The sequence below is a fragment of the Cervus elaphus genome, chromosome 12 (assembly GCF_910594005.1).
Source record: "Cervus elaphus chromosome 12, mCerEla1.1, whole genome shotgun sequence".
Classification (NCBI taxonomy): Eukaryota; Metazoa; Chordata; class Mammalia; order Artiodactyla; family Cervidae; genus Cervus; species Cervus elaphus.
In genome coordinates, this window is record NC_057826.1 from 89,985,070 (window position 1) to 90,010,286 (window position 25,217).

Here is a 25,217-nt window from a genome sequence, read left to right on the forward strand (position 1 = left end):
CTAAATTTAATGAACAGTTGTATCCTCTTCCAAATACTACAAAGACTTTCAAATGTTTTTATTCTGATTTCCCCTCCTGACTTACTTGCTATTTTTATCAACCAGATTTTAGCTCTGTTTGCTTGCTTTTTTTAACCTCATGAATTAAACATCACCATTCTGTTAAGATTTCCTTATATTCATCTTTTTTTTTTTTTTGGCTTATCATCCCTGCTTACATTCAGAGCTTCTGGGATGAAACCCTAGTTTCTGTCATTTTGGATTGGTTGACAATCTCCATGATATACAGGTCGTTAGTTAAATGTCTCAGGAAGAAAATGAGGAGGAGTCCAAGGAAATAGCCCCCCACATGCACATTCTAGGCCCCCAGGCCTAGAATCATCCCTGTATATTTTCCTCTCTCTAGTTAGAGGATTTTATGGAGTAGAGAGGAAAAAGGAAATCTTATAGAATCCAGAAGTTAAATATATTCACTTTAAAGGATTGTTTCTTATTCTGAGACTGTATTTGTCCTAACTTTTGTTGCTGTTAAAATTACCTTTATTTTGTAAAATAATGGATGGTGATGGTAGTTGCAACTTTTTTTGGTTTTGGTTTTTATTCATGAAGTTTATTTTAACTTTTCCTTACTTGGCAAATATAACATTGCCGATCAAAACCCAAATTTTTTGAAAATTTACGAGTCCTTCAAGTCCTAAGCCACTGCTGTAGACAACTAACTATGAGTTTGGGATGTGGACATTGAAGCTTGTATTCTTGGTTACATCAGGGGCTTTATTGGTTATTCAGATGTGGACAAATCCCGTAGTGTTAGTAGCACTTTGCAACCTTTTGTTGTATTATCAAGTAGTCCTTAGGAGTCTCCCAACGATTGAAATTATGTCTAAGAACTTCTTCCATAAGGCTGGGTCTATACTAGCAAAATGATCTGGGTGCTTTTTGCACACCCTGTGTACAAGTGGTGATGTTTATGCTCCCAATTTTTTAGAAACACTCACAACCAAATATTTGGCCAATAACTTACTATGTGCCTTTCTCATATGAAACATGAGTAGGTTGAACTACTCTCCAGGTTTGTTTTCAACACTAATGTGAGTTGTGATTGCATTTGCACATATATCTTAAAGAAAAAAAGTCTTAAAGAGTTATAACTATTTCATATGTATTTATATTGCATGTAAGTGTCACACTGTAAATTCAGATGCGAAAGACACTCATTTCTCTCATGTGGGCTCATTTAAAAGGCATGCTGCATCGGTGATATGGGCACTGATGTCTTAGCAGATGCTTTTTCTTTCTTTCACTGTGAGTGTTCAGTGTGGAGTCTATACTGGATTTCTCATTTCACTGCTGTAACGAATGGTCATGTTTAAATACGGTCACATTATTTATTGCAAAGGGTCACAGAACTCATCTTTGTAATGGTCATATGCCTGACACTGAAGTTGTTATGTAAACATTCAGTCATTGTGACAATGTAGACAAGTGATGACTACTTGAAGATGCACAACCACAGATTTTGGAAGCCTCTGAATTCATGACAGAGTTGTTAACTGGCAGTTTTGTTATTTCCTATAAGTACAAGGAAAGGAAGTATTACAGTTACTCATACCCATTTGAAAGAGGAAATTAATGTTTTCTAAAAAATTCTTTTTTAGTGAAGGAAGCCCATCCCCCAGAATGGAGCTGCTGCACAATATCGACCCAAACTTTGTAGATATTTCACCATGTAAGTACGTTGTTTATTGCTACTAACTTAAATCTCTTTGGCTTACAAAGATGGTTTTATTGCCTAGGGTCTCTCTAGCCTAATTCTCCTTTTCCACTTGAGTTTGCTCTAAAAGTAAACCTTTCTCCATGGTACCTGTGGCAACAATGTCACCGTGGCTTTGCTGACACAAATGGTGACTGCTGCTAATCAGCTATGTGACCTTCTAAGCCAGTCCCCTCCCCGAGCCCTAGCTTTCCCATCTATAAGAGGAGAACCCATTGCTGCCCTATAAATAAATTCTTCAGTACCATTTTTCTAGATTCTGTATATATGCGTTAGAATACAATATGTATCTTTCTCTTTCTGACTCACTTCACTGTGTATAATAGGTTCTACGTTCATCCACCTCATCAGAACTGACTCAAACATGTTCCTTTTATGGCTGAGTAATATTCCACTGTGTATATATACCACAACTTCTTTATGCCTTCATTTGTCAATGGACATCTAGGTTGCTTCCATGTTCTAGCTGTTGTAAATAGTGCTGCATTGAACATTGGTTCAACATTCAAGATGCATGTGTCTTTTTCAATTTTGGTTTCCTTGGGGTATATGCCTAGGAGTGGGATTGCTGGGTCATATAGTGGTTTTATTCCTAGTTTTTTAAGGAATCTCCATACCGTCTTCGATAGTGGCTATATATGTTCCATATATCAATTTACATTCCCACCAACAGTGCAAGAGTGTTCCCTTTTCTCCGCACCCTCTCCAGCATTTATTGTTTGTAGACCTTTTGATGATGGCCATTCTGACTGGTGTGAGGTGATATCTCATTGTGGTTTTGATTTGCATTTCTCTAATAATGAGCGATGTTGAGCATCTTTACATGTGTTTGCAGTGGAGAAACAGACACAGAGAATAGCCTGATGGACATGGGGAGAGGGGAGGAGAGGGTGAGGCGTATGGAAAGAGTAACATGAGAAGTTACATCACCATGTGTAAAATAGATAGCCAATGGGAATTTGCTGTGTGGCTCGGGAAACTCAAACAGGGGCTCTGTATCAACCTAGAGGAGGGGATGGGGAGGGAGATGGGAGGGAGGGTCAGAAGGGAGGGGATTTTTGGACACCTGTGGCTGGTTCATCTGGAGAAGGAAATGGCAACCCACTCCTGTATTCTTGCCTGGAAAATCCCATGGACTGAGGATCCTGGTAGGCCACAGTCCATGGGGTCGCAAAGAGTCGGACACGACTGAGCGATTTCACTTTCACTTTCACATGGCTGGTTCATGTTGAGGTTTGACAGAAAACAACAAAATTCTGTAAAGCAATTATCTTCAATAAAAAAATGAAAAAATAAAGACAGAGAAAAGCAAATATTCTATATTACTACCTATATGTGGGATCTAGAAAAATGGCATAGATTATCTTATTTGCCAAGCAGAAACAGAGACACAGACACAGAGATCAATCATATGGACACCAAGGGGGAATAGGAGATGGATGAATTGGGAGATTAGGATTGACATATATACATGATTGATACTATATATAAAATAGATGATTAAATAAGAAATATTGCTATGATGACAATATCCCCTCAGCTTATCTATAGGTTAAATGCATTCTCTTTTAAAATAGTGGCTGGGTGCAAGCTGAGAATAATTTTTACATTTTAAATTTTTAATTTAATTTTTATTTTAGTTTGGGATGTGGTTGATTTATAATGTTGTATTGATTTTGGGTGTGCTGCAGGTGGTTCAGCTGTACATATGAGCTTGCACGCTCAGCTGCTTCAGTTGTGTCTGACTCTTTGCAACCCTATGAACTATAGCCTCCCCCGGCACCAAGGCTCCTCTGTCCATATGATTATCCTGGGAAGAACACTGGAGTGGGTTTGCCAGTTCCTCCTCCAGGGGATCTTCCTGGTCCAGGGATTGAACCCATGTTCCTCCATTGCAGATGGATTCTGTATCACTGAGCCACCTGGGAAGCCCATACATGTACATGTATCTGTTCTTTTTTGATTTCTTTTCTCATATAGCTTATTACAGAATACTGAGTGGTTTTTACATTTTTTTCAGCTTTGTTATTACTTATTTTTAGATCTTTTTGAAAAATGAAAACTGTGGAGGGAGGTTCAAGAGGGAGGGAACATATGTGTACCCATTGCTGATTCATGTTGATGTATGGCAGAAACCAACACAATATTGTAAAGCAACTATCCTTCAATTACAATAAATGTTAAAAAAAAAAAAAAGGAGAACCCATCTTTGATAAGCCAGTTCCCTCTCTGAGCCCCAGCTTTCCCATCTATAAAAGGAGAACCCATCTCTGAGCCTCCTGTAACCGTCAGCATAGTGCTGTTATTGCCCCGTTCTTACCTGAGAGTGTCAGAACCTCCTTCCAGAAAACTCAAGGCCAAATCAGCCAGCACATCATCTGATCAGGCTGCCCAGGTGCTACCCAGACCTGCCAGGTCTCATAAACCTGTGATTTTCTTGGCAATCCTGCAACTTAGCTTGAGTCTGTCTAGTGCCTAAATTAACCCACAGGGAGCCCTATTAATTCCTGCAGGGAGAGAGGCCATGAGGTGCTCCCACATTGCCATAGGTTGTAATGCATGCAATAGCCCTTTATAAATACCATACCATACATACCAGTGACCCTGATGCCCCTGTGTCATGAGTTAGGGCCTAGAAAGTGTTAAATTAGATGCCAGGATCCATCGTCATGCCTCGTTGTGAGACTGTCTGCAGGAAATATTGCTCTGACATTCCCTTCACTCACTTGGGTGCTCCCATCACCTCTTTTAGACATAGCACTCCCCCATGGTTCAAGCTCTTCTTACTCTTTTCTTTTTCCTCTCCAATCTGTGCTACAACCTGCCTTAGATTTCCCTGCCCGGAGGAGGACCCCGCAGTAATTCTGAGTGCGTCACCAGGCGTTTGGGGTCCAGCTCTCCTTGTCAGCCCCACCCCATGCCCTTCCTCCATCTTCTTGCCCTCCTAGACACTTGGCGTTTCCAAGTATGCAGATCATCATCCTTAGGTCTTGAGCGTGCTTTTCCCTATGCCTTTCGCTGCTCCTCCGGAAGTTTCCTCATCCCTTAAAACCCAGTCCACTTGTCCCACTTCTGTGAGTGCTTTCCAGAAACCCCAGAGGAAACAGTACTCCTTCCTCTCCGCATATGTGCACCCCTTCATTTATGTCTCTGTATATGCTATGCTGAGTTGCTCAGTTGTGTCTGACTCTCTGTGACCCCATGGACTATATAGCCCGCCAGGCTCTTCTGTCCATGGGATTTCCCAGGGAAGAATACTGGAGTGGGTTGCCATTTCCTCCTCCAGGGGATCTTCCTGACCCGGGAATTGAACCTAGGTCTCCTGCATTTGCAGGCAGATTCTTTACTGCTGAGGCACTGGGGAAGAGTCCAACTCTTTACGACCCCATGGACTGCCACACGCCAGGCTTCCCTGTTCATCACAAACTCCAGGAGCTTACTCAAACTTATGTCCATCAACCATCTCATCCTCTGTCATCCCCTTCTCTTCCTGCCTTCAGTCTTTCCCAGCATCAGGGTCTTTTCCAATGAGTCAGTTCTTTGCATCAGGTGGCCAAAGTATTGGAATTTCAACTTCAACATCAGTCCTTCCAATGAATATTCAGGACTGATTTTGTTTAGGATTGACTGGTTGGATCTCCTTGCTGTCCAAGGGACTCTCAAGAGTCTTCTCCAACACCACAGTTCAAAAGCATCAATTCTTCAGCATTCAGCTTTCTTTATAGTCCAATTCTCACATCCATACATGACCACTGGAAAAACCGTAGCTTTGACTAGACAGACCTTTGTTGGCAAAGTAATGTCTCTGCTTTTTAATATGCTGTCTAGATTGGTCATAGCTTTTCTTCCAAGGGGCAAGCATCTTTTAATTTCACAGCTGCAGTCACCATCTACAGTGATTTTGGAGCCCCCCAAAATAAAGTCTGTCACTGTTTCCATTGTTTCCCCATCTATTTGCCATTAAGTGATGGGACTGGATGCAATGATCTTAGTTTTCTGAATGTCGAGTTTTCAGCCAACTTTTTCACACTTGTCTTTCACTTTCATCAAGAAGCTCTTTAGTTCTTCTCTTCTTTCTGTCAGAAGGGTGGTGTCATCTGCATATCTGAGGTTACTGATATTTCTCCCATCAATCTTGATTCCAGCTTGTGCTTCATCCAGCCTGGCATTTTGCATGATGTACTCTGCATATAAGTTTGCTCCAAGCATTAGAGTAGTGTGAATTATTACACAACTTTGTTATTACTACATCCTTCCCACCTTTCTGGCCCCTGTTCTGAAACATCACTACATCATTCCAGTTTTCCATCTGCTGTCTTTCCTTTAGTGGGTCTCGTTGGCAGTGGTGAACCAGTGTCTCCTTCTATCATGAATTGTAGGAATTGATGTTAGACTTTTCTGAAGGAAGTCCTGCCTTCCACATAGGACCAGGGCATCAGGGCATCAGAGGAGTTCCTGCCACTGATGCATCAGTGAAGTGAACTCACTCAGTTGTGTCTGACTCTTTGTGACCCCGTGGACTGTAGCCCACCAGGCTCCTCTGTCCATAAGATTCTCCAGGCAAGAATACTGGAGTGGGTTGTCATTTCCTTCTCCAGGGGATCTTCCCGACCCAGGGATTGAACCCAGGTCTCCCACATTGCAAGCAGACGCTTTAAGCTCTGAGCTACCAGGGAAGCCCATAGGGCCAGAGCCCCTCAAAAGCTGGCCTCTTGCCTTGTAGCATCTTCACCACCTCCCCCTTACTCTAGGAGTACAAGACACCACAGAAGCCCTTCCTACTGGTGGAGTTAGGGTTTCTTCCATGGCCACATACCTTGGTGGGTTGTGGCTTTGATATTAACAGTAAAAATGTTTCCAAAAGACTGGTGTGTGCATGGACACACCAGAGGTCATAGGATCACCTGTGAGCCAGGAGATTCTGCAATAAAGCATAGAGAAATCTCAAAGAGCCGTAGATCACACCCATGAGGATGACTACGGGAAGGGAGGAGTGGAGGAAGGAAGAGAACAACTGTTGAGAAGGATGTGACTTGGAGCCCTTGTGCACTGCTATTGGGAATGTAGACTGGTACAGCCGCTGTGGGAACAGTATGGCAGTTCCTCGAAAACATAAAAATAGAACTGCCACATGATCCAGCAATTCCGTACCTGGATATATGCCCAAAAGAATTGAAATCAGGGATTTGAACAGCATTGTTCACAGTAGCTGGGAGGTGGAAGCCACGCAAATGTCCACCAAGAGAGGGACGGATAAACAAAATGTGCTACATACATACAATGGAGTATTACTGTTCAGTCTTAGAAGGAAAGGAAAATTCCGACACATGTTGCAACATGGTTAAACCTTGAGGACAGTATAGTAAATAAGATATGCCAGTCACAAAAAAAGACAAATACCATATGATTCCACTCACATGAGGTACCTGGAGTAGTTGAAATCGTAGAGACAGAAAGTAGCACAGTGGGCTCTAGGCGCTGGGTGGAAGGTGGAATGGGAGTTGTTGCTTTTTAGTGGATATTGAGCTTTGGTTTTATAAGATAAAGAGTTCTGTGGACGGATGATGGTGATGGTAGCACAGGAATGTGATCGTACTCGATGCCACTGAACTGGACACTTAAAAATGGTTCAGACGGTAAATTCCATGTTATGTATTATATTGTACCAAAATTTTAAAAATTAAAAATAAATGAAATTTAATCCCCCCAAAAAAGCATAAAAACTCCATGAAGATAGGATCTATAACATTTTTTTTTATTGCCATATTTCCAGTGCATAGCACAAGGCCTGCCATCATACTAAGTCCTCAATAAATATTTGTTCATGAATGATGACTAGACCAACAGGTTATAGTCTTTGTTTTATTGTCTCTTAGCCTTTCTTGAACCTAAAAGTGCCTCCAGATGGCAATTCACACTCTCCTCTTAAACCCTGAACTCACATCCTACATTTTGTGCCTAAAAAAAAAGGTCACAAGCTGCTTTTTATTTTAATTAACATTATCACATACAGATGTTTGAAACTACTTATCCGGCATATAAATGCCCACCCTCACTCTTCCCCTCATGGAAAATATCCAGTGATGTGGCATTTTCCCTGCCCACTTCATCTCTTTACCCCAGACTTCCTTGATGAACAAACGAAAGAAAGTGAAAGTGTTAGTCAGTAAGTCATGTCCAACTCTTTGTGACCCTATGGACTGTAGCCCACCAGGCACCGCTGTCCATGGGATTCTCCAGGCAAGAATGCTGGAGTGGGTTGCCCTTCCCTTCTCCAGGGGATCTTCCCGACCCAGGAATCAAACCTGGGTCTCCCGCACTGCAGGCAGATTCTTTACCATCTGAGCCACCAGGGACAAATATGTATAAATATAAAGCCCCCGACCTGGTTTCAGCTCAGCTGACTTCCCCTCTGAGCCGAGGGTGCAGCTGCTTCTTGCGGGTCTCTGTTCCCATTTCCGCCTTTCTGGAAAGCTCCCTTTCATTGCCGTTCTGGGCACTGGCTCTCTCAGTGCGCGCAAAACGGCCTCTGCTTTTGTCTCTCTTGCCCCTGGGCCCCTGGCCAGTGTCAAACATATGGTTTATAATTGCTTCCCCGTGTGCTTTGAGGAAACTTCTTATTCATCTTCAGAGGCTTTGTTTTCAGGTGACCTTGCATGGACACATTTTGGTCTCTGTTCAGGTAGTACCTTTTTCTCCTCCTTCATTGCTAAGAATAGATCCTGAGAAGTATTTATTCTCCTCCTGTCCTCCCACGTCTGTGAAGGGTTTCTTTCTAGCAGGCTGACCTGACTCAGGGTCTGTCTCCAGCTGCACAGGGTGGCCCATGGAGGAAGCCTGTGCAAGAGTCTGGGGGGAGGGGATGGTACCATCGAAGGTGATTTGTGGGAAAGCCTGGAGACATTCAAAGGGCAGGGAGCAGCCGTGACCCCCGGTTAGGCTCTGAGGTCCTACAGGTGTGAATGCCACTCAGCCTGGTTCTGAAGCACTCTAGCCCCAAATTCTGTGGTCCCCTCGGTTCTAGCCAGCCAGTTCTCGTCCCCGTCCTGCCTCAAACCAGGAGGAGAAATGGTTTCAAAGGTATTAGTGCCTTAGAGAACACCCCAGGCTTGCCCTGGGCTCCTCCGAGGTAAAGAATATGAGGTCCGTCTATGACCACGACTCACCTTGGAAGTCAGATGTGGCTTTCGGTGAATCGTCAGAATCCTCACGTCCATCCGCTTGTGTGACCTGACGCACATGCACACATATGAAGTGCTCAGCCCCCTGCTGGCAGAAGCCTGATTAGAGATGAAGGGCCCTGACAGATGTTAGCATTTTCCACTCCAAAGGCCAAGGCTTCAAAGTGAGTCTGTACATCTTCGTCACTATTGCATTGAAAGGACCTCTTCTCTTCAAAGGTTATAATATAGGATGTTATATCTGCTCATGAGTACAGGGTGAAAGAACAGTCTTCACTCCCTCCCCTCCTCTCTCACACATTCTCTGTGGTAAAATTTTCAGGTCTGTACTCTAGATCCAGGAGTGGTCCAGGTTTGCATGCTTGGAGCTGCTCCCTGTTTTCCTCTTTAGAGCAGATTCAGATCCACTTCCTGACGCTAAGTTGCCGTTTCTGAGGTGATTTGTTCAGTAGATCCTGCCTGTCCCCAACAGGTAAACAGCTGTAGGTGTTGTCGTTCTGTTGCTAAGTTGTGTCCAACTCTTCATGACCCTATGAACTTCAGCACGCCAGGCTTCCCTGTCCTTCATCAACTCCTGGAGCTTGCTCAGACTCATGTCCATTGAGTCGATGATACCATCCAATCATCTCATCCTGTCACCCCCTTCTCCTCCTGCCTTCAATCTTTCCCAGTATCAGGGTTTTTTCCAATGGGTTGGCTCTTTGCATCAGGTGGCCAAAGTATTGGAGCTTTAGCTTCAGTCCTTCCAATGAGTATTCAAAGTTGATTTCCTTCGTGATGGACTGGTTAGATCTCCTTGTAGTCCAAGGGACTCTCAAGAGTCTTCTCCAACACCACAGTTCAAAAGCATCAATTCTTCAGTGCTCAGCTTTCTTTATGGTCCAACTCTAACATCCATACATGACTTCTGGGAAAAAACCATAGCTTTGACTATATGGACCTTTGTTGGCAAAGTGTACAAGAGATCATTTAGGCTTTAGCTTTTGTTGAAAGAGGATGTAGACACAGGCCCTCACTTACCTGCTTGACAGCTGTTGGTGGTCCCCAGCTGCCCACAGCCATGTGCAGACTCCTTGGTCTGCCTCCTGCAGCCTCTGTGATTCCCCTCAGCACCATTGCAGCATCCTCCGCCATCTTCCTTTGCTTCTCTGACCCTTCTCGAGGGCCCAGGTCACATTCTCCTGCTCCATGAAGCCCTCCCCGACCCTCCAGACTTGAGTCCCTTGAGTTTTCCTGGAGCATCTTGAGACACTGAGATCTTGCTTCTTCCTCCTGCAGTTATTTATGTTTATGGTTTCCCCATCCAGAGCCATACACTCCGTGGAGGGCAAGGTTTCATCATATATGATGAAATATATATATTTTATATATATACAAAGGGCTCTCTTGAGGCCCTTTGTGTAAGGAGATGTACACATCCCCAAAGAATGCATGCTGATAAATTAGTCATTTAGATTGGTTATCATCTGCTCATTTAATTAGAAGACATCTAACAAGAGCAGTAATACCATACATTATTTCAAAGCACTTTCGTGTCTTTCTGGGCATCTTGGGGAAGTACCAACACAGGGCAGCTTTCTATCATTCAACCTGAAATGATATATTGAGCAGGAAAAAAAAAAAGTTAGGTGGAATGCCTGAGGCCAGCCAGCTGTCAGTGAGATTTCCCATCACTGCATGGAGTACCAGCGGCTAGAAGGCACCCTGGCAGTCAGGTCAGCCACCCACTTTATAATTCAGATGGAGAAACTGAGGCAGCAGGTCACACACACCTAATAAATAACAACCCTGGACCTCAGGGCTCTGCAGGTCCAGGCTTCACGTCTAAGACACGATCTGCTGACCTCAGAGGTCTCTGTTTTCTGATCTGCACTGATTTTGTGAAAAAAGTACAATCACCTCCCTCAAATACCCAGTGTGTTGATGGAGGATTACACATTTAAATGAGGCTGGGGAAGCAGATCTACTTGTGACACTAACATTGCTGTTTCACGTGTAACCTGACTCTGTGGATGATGGCAGCTTCTCTTTGCAAGGCTTGTTATGGAAACTGTTTGTGCCTCCTGGTAATTATCTCTGCGGAGGGTGGTGGGACGAGGGAGTCGGGTGTGGCTGAGGCGGAGTAGCCTACTGGGACTTGTAGAGTTCCAGGGTGTCAGAAAGACCTGGATCTGAATTCCAGCTTTGACATATTTCCTGTGAGCTGGTAGATAAGTTCTCTGTTTTCTGTTCCATTACCTATAAATTGGGGACGATTATAGGTATCGCCTCTAAATATGTTCAAACAATAGCAAATAGCAATTATATACTGACTGTTGGTGTTGGAGGTGTGTCTGCAGTTTCAATTTTTAGTAATGAGCACACATTGTCTCCTTAACCAGGAGTAAAGCCATAAAAATTATTTTTTAAAACCAGCTTAGAGGATTCTTGTGAGAGTGTAATATCTGGAAAACTGCTGGGTTCTTAGCGAGGGGAAGTGGAGGCCATCCCAGAGTTCTTGGTCACTATGCCCACCTGTCCTGGGTCAGAGAAGCTAGCATGTGACAGCATTTTTCCTCAGGTGTTAGTCCCGATATCCTGACCTTCTGAGCTGCCATTCTTTCTCTATAGCTAATATAAGAGCTCATTTTACAGCTTGTCACAGAATTAGCAGAATTTTGTGTCTTCTCTTGCTGCCAATGTTTGCCTGCAGAGGTTCGTCAAATTTTCCTTGGTGTGGGCTGGTCAAGCCCTCAATCACAGAACCTAAATACAGATAACTTTTCTCCTCTTTAATTTTCAAAGGCTTTTAGTTTGCCTCCTTGACTTTGGGGAGTACTAAAGTGTGTTTGGAAATGTGGCCTTTCTGATGCTGAAGGCCGTCCCACAAGCCTCGTTTCCCGCCTGCCCCACTTCACACAGGGCATCTCAAGTAACATACATCAAACCTTTGCTGTTAACACTTGGTGCTGGCGTACTGGCTTTCATCCTGAGAAAATAAATAAACCAAACCAAACCCACAGCACTTTAAAAACACTAATTAATCCTCACCACAGGCCTAGACTACACAGAAATGGCAAATCCCACTGCCCCAATTTTATGTTTGAAGAAATCAGAGTAAGCACCTTTTTTAAGGCTTCTCAGGGCCAGATAACAGAGGCTGACTTGAAGGGCTTGGGCCGGGCCTGCCTCTGGGAGATGGGTGTCTGGCCATGTGGTTACTTGCTCGAAACCTCAGTTACATATCAGCTTAATTTTTTCCCCCAAGGTTATGTTGATGCCACATCCTCTCATTTCCAACTGACCTCTTATTTATTTGGTTACTTTTCTTTAATTCTGGTAGAGCTTAGAAATTTTAGCAATGGCTTCCAAGAGTAGCCTGACAATTCTAATTTATTCAAAGGTCGATGCTTATTTTGATACTCAGCACAGAAGTAGGCCACCCTCCAAGTAATCCCTTTCAGATCCAGCCCCTGTGCCCGCTCCACCCTCCACACTGGAGGCCTCTTTGTAGCTAGATCTCTTCAAGATTTGGGAATGTGCAGACTCTCTGCTTTCTCTCCCAGTCTAAACTACGCATCTTTCTACCTCAGTCCCCTAGTCCTACAACCTATAAGGGTAAAGATAGATATACACTGTTCTTGAAATTGTCAACCATAGTATTTTGGAAAGACATAAAGCCTCACTAAATTCCATGGGATAAATCCAGTGCAGTTAAATTGTGGTAAGTCTACTTTCTCAATATTGACTAATCTGGTCAGATTTTTTAGGGGCTTTAGGGTGCCTATGTATAAGGCTGAAATGAAACTTAAAAACATTTCTGAGAAGTAAGCTGTAGAAAGCTGAGGATGTGGTCTGCTTTAATAATCTATAATGTAATATGTTGGGCTTCCCAGGTGGCACTAGTGGTAAAGAACCTGCCTGCCAATGCAAGAGACATAAGAGATGTGGGTTTGATCCTTGGGTCGGGAAGATCCCTGGAGGAAGGCATGGCAACCCACGCTAGTATTCTTGCCTGGAGAATCCCATGGACAGAGGAGCCTAGAAGGTTACAGTCCACAGGATCGCAGAGAGTTTAGACACAACTGAAGTGACTTAGCACACACACGCCCTGTGTAAGATGTCAGTGATCAGGCATGGCATGTATAGAATAAAATCTGTTACCTCTGGCAGCGAATACCTAGAGAATAAATACAGGGCCTCTGCTTCTGAAGAGCCTTTTGAATCAGAGGAAAATATATATATGCCCAGGAAGTGATATTAACACAGTTATGAAATAAAGTAGCAACAAATGATAAGCAATAGAAATCAAATACATAGGCACTAAGGAGAAATGAAGAAATAATGAAAGGCATTTGGGGGTGATTAGGGTAGATTTGCTCAAAAAGTATAGCTTTAAATTTATTATCTCAACAACTTTGGTTTTATCTTTCTTGATTTTTATCACCTTCCTCTCCCATTAAAACTGTCCGCGAGGGCAGACAGTTTTATCTTTCATATTTGTTATTTTCCCTAAGCATCTGGAGCAGTGACACAACAAAAATAATAGTCAAATAAATTTCCTTCTTTATTTAAAGAAAAATGGAAAAAGGAAAGATTTAGGAAAGGCTTTAACAGGTTTTTTAAAAAGAAATTAGATGTCAGAGGTACTTGATTTGTAATAGCTAATGTTTGTTCATAAAGTAACACAAAAACTTTAGATTTGGCTTAATATAGCAGGTAAGCGTCTGACACTAGCGTCATTCCTAATCATGACAGGAAGTCATGATTATTTTGATCACTTATTCATTCCAGAGCCTTTCCTCTATATCATTTTATAAAAATTCCTTTCAGAAAATAATTTGGTCTTTATCTGACTTTCAGCTCCTTTCTCAAAAGAGAAAATAAGAATAAAAGAGGAAAGATAAAGAAACTCAGCTCAAGTACCACCCTCCCTTCTAATCATTTGCCTGAAATGTAAGAATTATTTGTAAGATAAATATGTCATTTAAAGAAAGTTGAGGATTGGATTTTGGTTATTTCTTGGACAAGGTAGAATGTAGTATCTGATTTCTGTTAACAACTGATGTTTAAATATTTTAATGTTAGAGACTGAAAAAAAATCTAAACCTTTCTCTTTTTTTCATTCAACCGTATTTTCAAATTTATGTGAGGTTGTTTTTTTCTTAATCTTTCCTCAAATTATAAAGGACACATTTACCCTACATTAAGCTCAAATGAATATACATTCTTTTTAAATGAAAATATTGACAGTCTAAGCCAAATTAGAAAAGAATGGAAAGAGGTATTACGTAAACCATCAGACACTTGGAAGAGCATGCAAGCAAATCTAAGAACTGCATGTTTTTCATAATTTTATATTTTCCCTTTTAAAAAATTTTCACTTTCCAGATTGTTGATGGTTTGGCAGCTCCACGGATGACATCAACTCTTCCATTGTGCAGTATCTGCTTTCTTTTAGATAACTTGAGGGCGCTTCATCAAGTTTGGGTGATTAAGTTGATTTTAAAAACCAACTGGGTTTGAATTTAAATTCCCCTAACTGCTAAATCAAACACATTCTTGACCTTAGGCCTACTTGTAAGCACTCTTAAAAACTTATATTGCACATAGACTGCCGCTATTTCTTGAAGGAGAAGTAAGCAAGTGAGAGAAAAACATACCTGTTAAAAGTTCCTGATCATATTGGTCAAAATGCACTGTATTGTCAGTGTGGTGCTCCAGCCATTCAGATGCTTTCATGTCAAGCATCCTCTTTTCTCTTATTTAATCTGACATCAAATCAAGAGGATAATCACCTTAGCAGGCATTGTTTTCCCACCAGAGAAATTACAGAGTGCCCTGAGCTCTAGTCTCTATCAGCAATCAGGGATAGCTTCTGACCATCAGCAAGGCAGTGATGAAAACATTAGACTAAAAGTTAGACTGTAATGGGGAAGAAGAAAGCCGTCTCTGAACAGTACCAACAACTTTTCCACATTGCCTAGGAAGTCACTTGTGACCATATGTGCATTCCAAAAGTCTGATCTGTCACCCGACCACAAACCAGTGCTTCTCAGATTAGAATGGGCATGTGGATCACTCAGTTGAGTTGGGCTGGGCTGGGGCCTGCATTCAATCTTTCTAACAAGCTCTCAGGTGGAGCCAATGCTGCTGGCTCTCTGGCAATACTTTGAGTAGTCCCTAGTCTAGGAAGGACCTTTACCTGATTTGAAGCTCAAGATTTATAATTTAAAATATTTGCATAAATATTTGATTGAAGACTAAGTAAATGTTTTTTGTGTGAGATATGCAGTTAAAGACAGAGATATAAGACCTTAAATCTCAGACATGTTTTATAGGTCTTCATAAATTTCCCCCAGTCCCTATTTAGGCTAGTTGGACAGGAATTTACATTGTCTTTCTCATTATCTAGATGTCAAATTGTTTCCCAATCCTAAAGTAATCTGGCGTTTAATGAAAAACATCCAAAATATATTTCGGCCAGCGAGGCATGAAGATTTTAGAGCTTATCTCAGAAACTTGGTTCCTTTTTCCCTTTGTTCCTGATGTTCTCATTCTGTCAACATTCAGGGGAAAAAAAACTCAAGCTTCCAAAATATGGTCGTGAACTGAGCAACTGCCCAGGAAGCAGTTCCCAACCCTACAATGAAGTAGCCAATTTCTTTTCTTTTTTTTTTTTTTCTTAAAAAAAATTTTTTAATATAAATTTATTTATTTTAATTGGAGGCTAATTACTTTACAGTATTGTAGAGGTTTTGCCATACTTTGACATGAATCTGCCACGGGTGTACATGTGTTCCCCATCCTGAGAGGTAGCCAATTTCTACTCAAATTCTCTGAGACCCTCCCTGCTTGGGTTGTGGGTTCTGACTCCTTCCAAATACTGCTCTGGTCTTGCAGGGTATTGGGGATGGGTACAGGGAAGCTCCGGTGAGCCCCCGAGAGACTATGTGGAGAAACTGGGTGACTAAGGGTGCTATGTGGGAAGTAGGAAAGCTCCCCATGTTCATGGTTTTGTAAATTACTGAGAGGTTACTCTCAAGTGGCTTTTGACATGCATGCATCCATGTGGCTGGTCAAAGAAGTGGCTGGAACACCTGTTGCTCCATCACACTATCTCCTAGGAACACAGAGCATCCTCACCCAGTGTTATTGTGTGAGCTTGTCATACATCCTGGTCTCAGCAAGTTCGTTTTCTTTTGTTACCTCTCAAAATTAGAAATATAGACGTGTCTACAACTTCAGAGCATCTGAAAAACATATCTTGTCACCACATTTAGAGGGAAAATGGTAGAATTTGATGTTCCTATAATATTGTAAAGAAGAAAACCTATTCTTTTTTCCCCATGAATTGATGCCTTTGTTTGGAACATCATAAGAGGATTCAGTATAGTTTTCCTTTAAAGTGTTTGGAGACAGTACAAGATAGATAACTAAAGAGAACTGACTGTGTAGCACAGGGAACTTGACTCTGTGGTGACCTGGGAAGGAAATCTAAAATAGAGTGGATGTATTAATATGTATAACTGATGTACTTTTGCTTACAGCACAAACTAATGCAACATTGTAAAGCAGCTATACTCCAATAAAATGTTCTTTCTAACTGTTTAGAGATGGAAACGAAATATTATATGTAGTATCTAAGAGGAAAAAATGCAGAATAGAAAATTTTATGTTCATTATTACCTCAATTGCATACAAAAATATGGGCATTAAAATAGGATTAGAAGGAATATGCCAAAATGTTATGATGGGCCATTAGCTTTTGAGAGTGAGATTGCAGATGACTTTTATTACCAGTTTTCATTCTGTTCAGTATAGGCCAAATTTTTTTTTACAAGTTATACTGTTACTCTTGCAATTAAAAAAAAAAAAAAAGAAAAAGGAAACAAAGTAACACTGTGATCAGGCTGACAGTCCCTGAGCATTAACCTCCTCACACCAAACATGCCTGAAGCTCTGTGCTGGGACTTGGGTCTGTATTTAATTGTTTGGTGTTTTTATGTGATATGGATCTGTGTACTGCCTTGGTGACAGGAATACATTAAAGTGTCTCAATAAAGACCAAACTCATCTATTTTTCCAAAATCTATATTTGATTAATTCTACAAAGGTCCAGGTCAAAGTTATTCCTCAAACCTCATTATTTTATAAAGAAGCCCAAAGTTTCCATGTTTGCCAGGAAATTCATTATCATTGTAAAACAGCAAAAGGTCACAAAATGTCTCCTTCCACAGTCATATAGCATATAAGAAAAATTTCTTATTCTCAACAATTCATTACCCCACCAGAACCAAGAGAAACCTCTGACATTTGCTTCAGGGGAAATAAATGTTCCATAGATCATGGAGAAAAATGACAAACAAATTAATGAAAAACAAATACACTCCTGCAGTATCCTCAGCCATGCCAGACCAAACACAAGTCAAAGTCAGCTTTTATTCTCAGGTCTTTCCAACTCTGAAGACTGACAGTTTCCATAATGGCATCAGCGCTTTAGTTACAGAAAGCCGTACACACACCAAAGAAACACAAATTAAAGAAACATGCGGTGGAAAAAGAGAAAGAGAAATTCTATCATTTCATGCATATTTAACTGTAGTGGGAAAGTTGTTGCTGGCAAAGCATTGTTGAAATCTTGAGCTAATAAGTGGAAGTATTCTAGAAGTTATTCCCCACCCCCCTCGCCTTCATAATGCTTTATACAAAATTGTAGCTTGACTGAAGTTAGCAGTGCTCAATTTTCCCACATCCTAAAAATTCCTTCCTTTAATTCTGCCTCATTCTAGCCAGCTTTCTCTTCATCTTTAAACCTTGTCAAGGAGTAGCATACATATTCTTTCTCTACATCTTCAATTTCCATTCATTTACAAACAATTTAATTTTAACATCAAGTATATTTTTATTTTTTAAAAATACAAGCAGTACAAATAAAACCAAAATTCATGTGATTGCCCCCCAGCCTCAGCCCCCTTCCCAGAGAAGACATCTGGTAGCAGTTTTGTCCTTCTGGACCACTGTCAATGTACATACTTACACAGGAAGGCCTTAACAGACTTATGTATATCTGTGTATATATTGTACTTTGTTTACATAAATAGTACTTTTCTGCCACTTTTTTTTGGTACCCAATGATCTACCTTGGAGATCTTTCCAGGTCAGTACGTATAAATCAGTGGTTTTTCAACTGGAAGCAATTTCTAGAAACATCTTTTGATGGTCAAAACCAGGTGGAAGTGCTCCTGGCAGCCAGGGGTGCTGTTAAACACCCTAAAGTGCACAGGCAGCCCCCCTTCACAAAGAATTTTTCACCCCAAGTGTCAGTAACGCCAACATTGAGAAACCCTGATATGAATCTACTTATTTTAGCCACCGCATTGTATTCCGTAGTTTCTTTCACCAGTCACGTAACAGTGTACATTTAGATACATTTTTAAAAACCTTTATTGAACTGTAGTTGATTTATAATGTTTTCATTTTGCTGTACAGCTCAGCGACTCAGCTGAACATACATACATTCTTTTTATATTCTTTTCCATTATGGTTTATCATAGGTGAATTATTTAAAATGTGCTGACTTGTGCCCATTAGTGAGTGCTTCTCCCACTGACTTTTCAGTCCGCTACAATATGCTTTCTCCCCCAAATACCTGCTAGGTCACCAGTAGCCTCCTAATTTCCCAATTCCTTGGCTTCTTTTTTGGGTGAGGCCACTTATCCTTTCTGTGACATTTGTCCAGGCCCATCCCTCATGTCCCGCCCCCACCCGAGGCTCCGCCCCACCCGAGGCTCCGCCCCCATCCGAGGCCCCGCCCCCACCTCGCTGCTCCCCGCTGCCTTGCTGGTTTCACTCTCCCTGGCTGGCCAACCACCACTTCCGGAGCTCCAGCGGCCCTCAAGCCGCTGTGCTCGGCATTGGTGACGTGAAGACGGACTGAGGAGGTCCCTGCCCCGGAGACCCTCTGGTCCAGGAGGCATGTGCTGCTGTACAGAGTGAGACATGCCCTAATCAGGGTATATAGGCTAAGCCTGCTGAGTGACTGAATAAATGACTAAAGTGTCAAAGATCTTGAAGGACAATAGAAAATGTTTTCCCTTCATGGTTTAGAATTTATTGCGTATTTTATCTTCATGACTGCTTCTCCCACCACATAGATTTAAAAAAATAAATCAAGAAAAAGACTTTCCTCCCATTTTTCCACCACCGCTCTTATTTCCCCCTGCTTTGAAAGAGCAACTGCATTGTTTCACATTTGCTCTTCAGGGAACGCACTTGGCCTTGGCCATGGCAGAGAAAAGATCAAATTAGAGAGCAAGCCCGCCTGCTGCAGCTGGGAAGTGGGACTGGTCCTCCCTCTCCTCCTTCCGGAGCCTCCTTCCCCTCCCCAGTTTGTTCTTTACAGATTCTTGGGACTGTGAGGCCATCACCTCCCGCCAGCCCCTCACTCTGGTGAGGGGTCTCTGGGAGCGGGCAGAGTGCCGCTGCTGTCTGACCCTTGTTTCCCTAGAGCAGGGAACTTTAAGCCCCTACCTGAAAGCTGACAGCAAAGCAAAGCTCCATAAATCCAGTTCAGTGCTCCAAGTGGACTCCTTAAGCAGGGACTGAATGGTCCCTGGGTCGGCCCGGAGAGACACAAAGATCAAGGGGACATGGCTCTGACACTGAGGAGCCGGAGGGAGCAGTGGGTGGGGGGCGCATATAAGCAGCCACTTAGAATGCAGGGCAGGATACAAGTAGCCCTATGAACAGGACTGAGCCAAGTTGCTTAAGGAGAAAAGAGGGGGAGGGATTAGTTATGACAGGGGATCAAGCAAGGCCCTTGAAAGTCATTTCCCCTCTCTCAGAAATATGACCAGCTTCGTTTGATGGATTCTTTCAGTTTGAACACAAGGGAAGTAGGATTTTGGGAAGGAGGGATGACTCGTCAAGAGAACTAGACTCTAGCGTGCTGTTCTGCCGAGCGCCATGTACCTAGTTTGGGTGAAGCCCCGAACCTCAGATGTGGGAGTTTCTGTTTTTGTTATTCAGTGGCTAAGTCATGTCTGATTCTCTGCGACCCCATGGGCTGCAGCACACCAGGCTTCCCTGTCCTCCACTATCTCCTGGAGTGTGCTCAAACTCATGTCCACTGAGTCAGTGATGCCATCCAGCCATCTCATCCTCTGTTGCCCCCTTCTCCTCCTGTCCTCAATCTTTCCCAGCATCAGGGTCTTTTCCAATAAGTGGGATTTTTTTTTTCCTTACATACTTATCTCAAGTCTTAATAAAAAATAGTGTCTGTCTTTGCCCCAAATACTCACATCTGAACAGCCCTGGTTATATGTCAGGGATCTTAGTCTGACTCATTTCTGTTCAAGACCATTTTGTGCAAGTCATATTATCTAATTCTTAAAGGCGCACCCACTGATCAGATCTGTGTAGAAGTTCTGTAGGGCTCTATTTGTAGTTCTGATTCCTTAAGTTGAAGCCCGGTGAGGTCCTGAGTGCAGGAAGGACAAAGCTGGGGCAGAGATGCTTTTATTGTAAAGTATAAGTCCCACTAGGCAGATGGCAGAAAGGAAGCTCTGACAGACGTGTGGGTTTGTGGAGGGCAGCCCTAACAGGCAGAACGAAGCAGTTGGTTGAGTGGGTCAGTGAACCAGGAACACAAAAGGAAGAAGCAGGGCTGGAGTTTGCTCCTGGTCTATGAACACCCACTCTTTATCTCCCTAAGTAGAGAAGTAAGTGAGCTGGAGTCGGGAAGCACGTGGGGCATGGCTCCAGATACTCCCAGAGGGCTGCTCGGTTCACTTCCTGTTGCTGTGTAACAAATGACCACATACCCCCGGCTCCAGACAACACCCATGTATTATCTCCCAGTTCTCGAGGTCAAGAGTCGGGCAGGCTCAACCGGGTTCTCTGTGTAAGGCCTCACCAGGCTGCAGTCGCGGGGTGAATCAGTCTGCCCTGGCCCCTGCAGGCCTGCAGGGAGGTTCTGCCCCCGGCTCTCAAGGTCCTTGGCAGAATGTGGTTGCTTGTAGCTGTAGGACTGAGGTCCCAGTTGTCCCTGAAAGGTCTTCCCAGCTTCTAGAGCCCATTCTCACATCTTTGCCCTGTGACCCCAGAGCCAGAAAGAAACCTCCTCTAGCCGAATCCCTCTTGGGGCTGGAATCTCTGATCTTGCTTCTGCTATGAGCCAGAGAAATCCCTGCTTCTAAAGGGCTTGTGATTCGCTTAGGCCACCCAAATCGTCTCCCTCTCTTGAAGTCACTGATTAGTGACCTTCATCACATCTTCCCTTTGGCTGCGGAAGTCACATAATCCTGGGAGTAAGGCCAGGGGCAAAGGTCATGGGGTTAGGATTCCAGCAAACACAGCTGCCCAGGGTATGGTTCCATCTGACCTTGAAATGATACCTGGAGATCCAGGGCCTCGGCCTGAAAACCTTCACTGAGAGTAGGGGTGAGGGGTGGTGAGTGACACAGAAAGGAAGTGTTCTCCAGGAGCTGAACCAAGGACTTTTGGAGGCAGAACCAGAGGAGGAATTTGGCTCTGGCATGTTTGCTGAGAAGGTTTTTTGCGAGGCCCTGGAAGCGTTAGAATAATGGAGGACAACATGGGGTCCCTGCTGTTTCAGAATCCACAGCTAGTATAGTTATGAGCTCTCTCCTAGACTGGACACCCTGTCTGACCAAATCTGTACCCCGAGAAAGCTGCAAAACTTCAAGAAAATGCTTTTAATATTTTACCAACCTGCTTGAGTGACCGCTGCTGCTGCAGCCACCTCCAACTTTCTACTAAAGGGAGTCACTCGGGCCCTGAGAAATAGGGACTTCAGAGCCAAGGTTGTGGTTCCCAAAGGGCCCCAAGGCCTCGGGGTGCTCCGGCAGAAATGGCAGCAGAGGCAGGGGAATTTCAGGCAGGGACAAAAAGCTTCGCACTACAGGAAAAGGGCCTTCATGGAGGAGGAGGGGCCCCAGGAGGCGGCCTTGCTCAGATCCATCATAAACTATCAAAGGTGGGTAGTGCCCTGTGTTATTTCAAAATACCTCGAGAGTCGTGAATTCCTCAGTCTCCCTCATAAGGCCATGGTTCTTTATTTTACCTTTTCCCAATGTGTGAATTCTTTCCCCTTTTTTCATTCCTTTGTGGAAATAAAAAGCAATTCCTTCACACTGGTTTCACAATAATATGTCATATATAGCTTTCTTCTGAACATTCAGATGACTAATGTTTGGAACTTTTCTTATTACTCAGTAGAATCTGGACCTGAGCAAAAAGTCAGATAAAAATGGAGCTCTGGAAAAGCTATCTTCAAGAAAATGTGGGAGCAAGGGTAGTAGATCAGATGCTTTCTGCTCCCTTCCCCTTTTTGACAGGCTGCCATGTGCAGATTTATACGTTGCTAACTGCACAAGGGCACTGTGTATCCTCCTTCTGCCAAGTTATGCTTCTTGGCACAGAAAGGGCATCTTGTTCTAATTTAAATAAGGTACTCTGTAAACTTGTGGGGCCCTGCCCTTTGCACCTGCTCTCTTTATCTTGAACTTGTGAGCCACAGTGAATTAGGTGACAAGTGATCAGTCTCTTAGACAGAAAGCAGGGAAGGGGCAGTGGAAACAAGAAGGAAGGCCAAGGAAACAATTCTTAGGAGGAATCAGTAGGAAAAGGCAGGGAGATGGAAAAGAGGTGGTCAGTCATAGCACCTCCTAATTAGGAGTTTAGGAAACATGGTTTTTGCCCGGTTAAGCAACCACAGACTAGAAAATAAGCACTGTTTGTAAAATAACACTTTATGTTCAGTCAACTTTGTAATTGCATTATGATTAAGCTGATAGATGTAGAATTAAGCTGAATGCCTTGAATGTTACCTTTTTTGTTTAGTTTCTTTGTTTGCTTCTGTTGTTGTTTTGGTTTGGTTTGGTTTAGCGTGGGCCCTTGGGATACCTTTGTATAGTCCACAAATACTTCTTGGTACTGATTATGTTCACAGCACTCTCCTAGTTCTTACATATAGTCCTTGTATAGAGTGGTTGTCAGTCTGTAGAGGCCCTAAAACTCACCTGGGCAACATGTTAAAAATGCAACTTTCTGGGTCCTCCCTCCATACAGCTGCAGCATCTCTGAAGCTACAGTTTGGTCAAATGCTCAGGCAGTTCTAGAGATACAAGGACAACACTTTGAGAAAGGTTGCTAGAGGGATGAAAAGAGTATAACCCAGAGTTCCTTGTCCTCAAAAAGCATGTCAGGGAAAATAAAATGTAGACATATCTCAAGATTAATAATACACAACAGCGGATGCTGAAGAAGTAGGTGAGTAATAGAGAAAACAGGTAATAGGTGAGATATTGTATGGGGAGAAGAAGAATGTTCCTAAACAGAATTTTCAGAAGATTTCAAAAGAAGAGATTGGATTTCAACTGAGCTTTTAATAGAGGGAAGAGGGCAGTTCAGGTGGGGGAAATACGTGAATGAAGGCGTCGCAATCTCATGCGGTGACAGCTCAGAGCAACTTAGGGGACACTGAACTGGTATCTCCTCATTGCATCATCGGTGATCCCTCTTGAAACCACAGCCTCATTCTTCTTCCTTATTAGGCTGCTTTTACGAATCCTTCATAAGAGGTTGCATATGTACATGTAAAGAGAGATTAATCCGTGTTTAAATATATGCATGAGTTATGTATAATTTCAGCCTGATTTAAGTGTCTCTATTGTTGAAAAATTATATGGATTCCAAATGGCATCTGATTATTAAATTCAGATGCCAGAAACTGTCATTCACAGTGAACTTTTGGGGGTGTACTTTTTTGGCTTTGTATACATTCCTCCAGAAGCGGTAGGCCTACAGACATCTCAAACCACAGTGCCAATCAGTGAAATAACGGAAATGGTCACAAAATTAGATGTGAAGTCATCCTCTCAGCCGTTGGCAATGTGGAGCCTTTGTTTATTCATACAACCCATATTTGCAGTTCATTCTTTTTAAATGGGTTGCCATCCCAAGTGTTTTGATTGCAAAGTATTTATACTTGTGTTTTATAGTTCTTTCTCACTCAAGTAATTTTGAATATCAGAACACAATTTCAGAAAATATATTTATTCAAATCAGAAGGAAGTGAAGAGAATTCCCTCTTTTGCTGATACTCACAATAATTACAAAATGAGGAAAGTAAATAGTTGTATAGTATTGCATACTCTAAAGTACAAATCACTGCCATGGGTTTTTTTAAGTGATAAATAAATGTTGCATGGCTTTAGCTAGAGATTGTGTCTAAAGTTTAATATTTATAACTGCATGGATAGAAAAACTGTTAGTGGAAATAAATTTATTTATTCTTTTCAGGTACACTCATAATTTGTCAACTTTTAAAAATCATCAATTATTATTCTATTCATGTGTGCCCAGGACAATTCTGAGCCCTCTGAGCTACAGCTAATATTATATTGTGTGAGTGATAGTGTGTGTGTGTGTGTGTGTGTGTGTGTGTGTGTGTGTATTTGAAGAAACTGTTCTTATGACTGCTTCTAGAATGTGACCATGTCAAATATTTGGGATTACTTTAATCATAATTAGCATTAGTTTCTGGCAAACTGATCTTGACCATTATACGGCCATTCTGAATCTATTATATGTATGTGTGTATGTCTGTGTGTGTGTATGTACATATACAGTTTTTTCACATATACATCATATTCGAAGTTTCCTTAAACAGCTTTCCCAGCCTGGTTTCACACTGATTGCTCATTTAAGAATCAGTCTGCTCTCTCTTCTCCTTCTCACTGGACACACGTTTCTCTCAAGCAAGGTGGGCCACCCAGGACACTGTGCTTTCCTTCCTGTCTTGGTTCCTACACCACTGTTTGTGCTTCTTTTGTGCATTTCTTAGGATCTAGCAAACAGCAGAGCACGTGTCGACTGCTCTGTAAATTCTGTCCTGTACCTTGAGTGGGGCAGCCTTTGAGTCCCCTTCCTATTTCCAAACGGATTAGCTTGTGGACCCCAATGAACAGACACACATGCGCAGGCCCCTGGTTTACTCTTTCCTGCTTACAAGGATGTGATTTCTTCTTTCTCATTTGCTTGAACAGTGGATCTCAATTCACAGCTTCCAGGCAGTACATGGCCAAAAATTCTAAATATTTAATCTCTGGTGCAGGTTTAGTATAGTTGGCTGATATCCTCACAGTTAAAAAAAATTGTGGGTGAAATATGAATATCCTGCTAGCTTTTTCATCTGCATTATTATTTTCCAGATACTACGTTTCTGCATTTTGAGGGACACAGTCTGATCTTGTACA

General features: G+C 42.4%; 1 protein-coding gene across 1 annotated transcript in view; it reads left to right on the top strand.

Moving 5' to 3' along the window:
• The window catches only part of ARSB (arylsulfatase B), a 160,004-nt gene that overhangs the window by 99,395 nt on the left and 35,392 nt on the right, over positions 1 to 25,217 (top strand). The window contains exon 6 of the mRNA XM_043919951.1: positions 1,659 to 1,729. Within this exon, the coding sequence (XP_043775886.1) occupies positions 1,659 to 1,729 (71 nt within the window). The remainder of the gene's footprint in view (positions 1 to 1,658; positions 1,730 to 25,217) is intronic.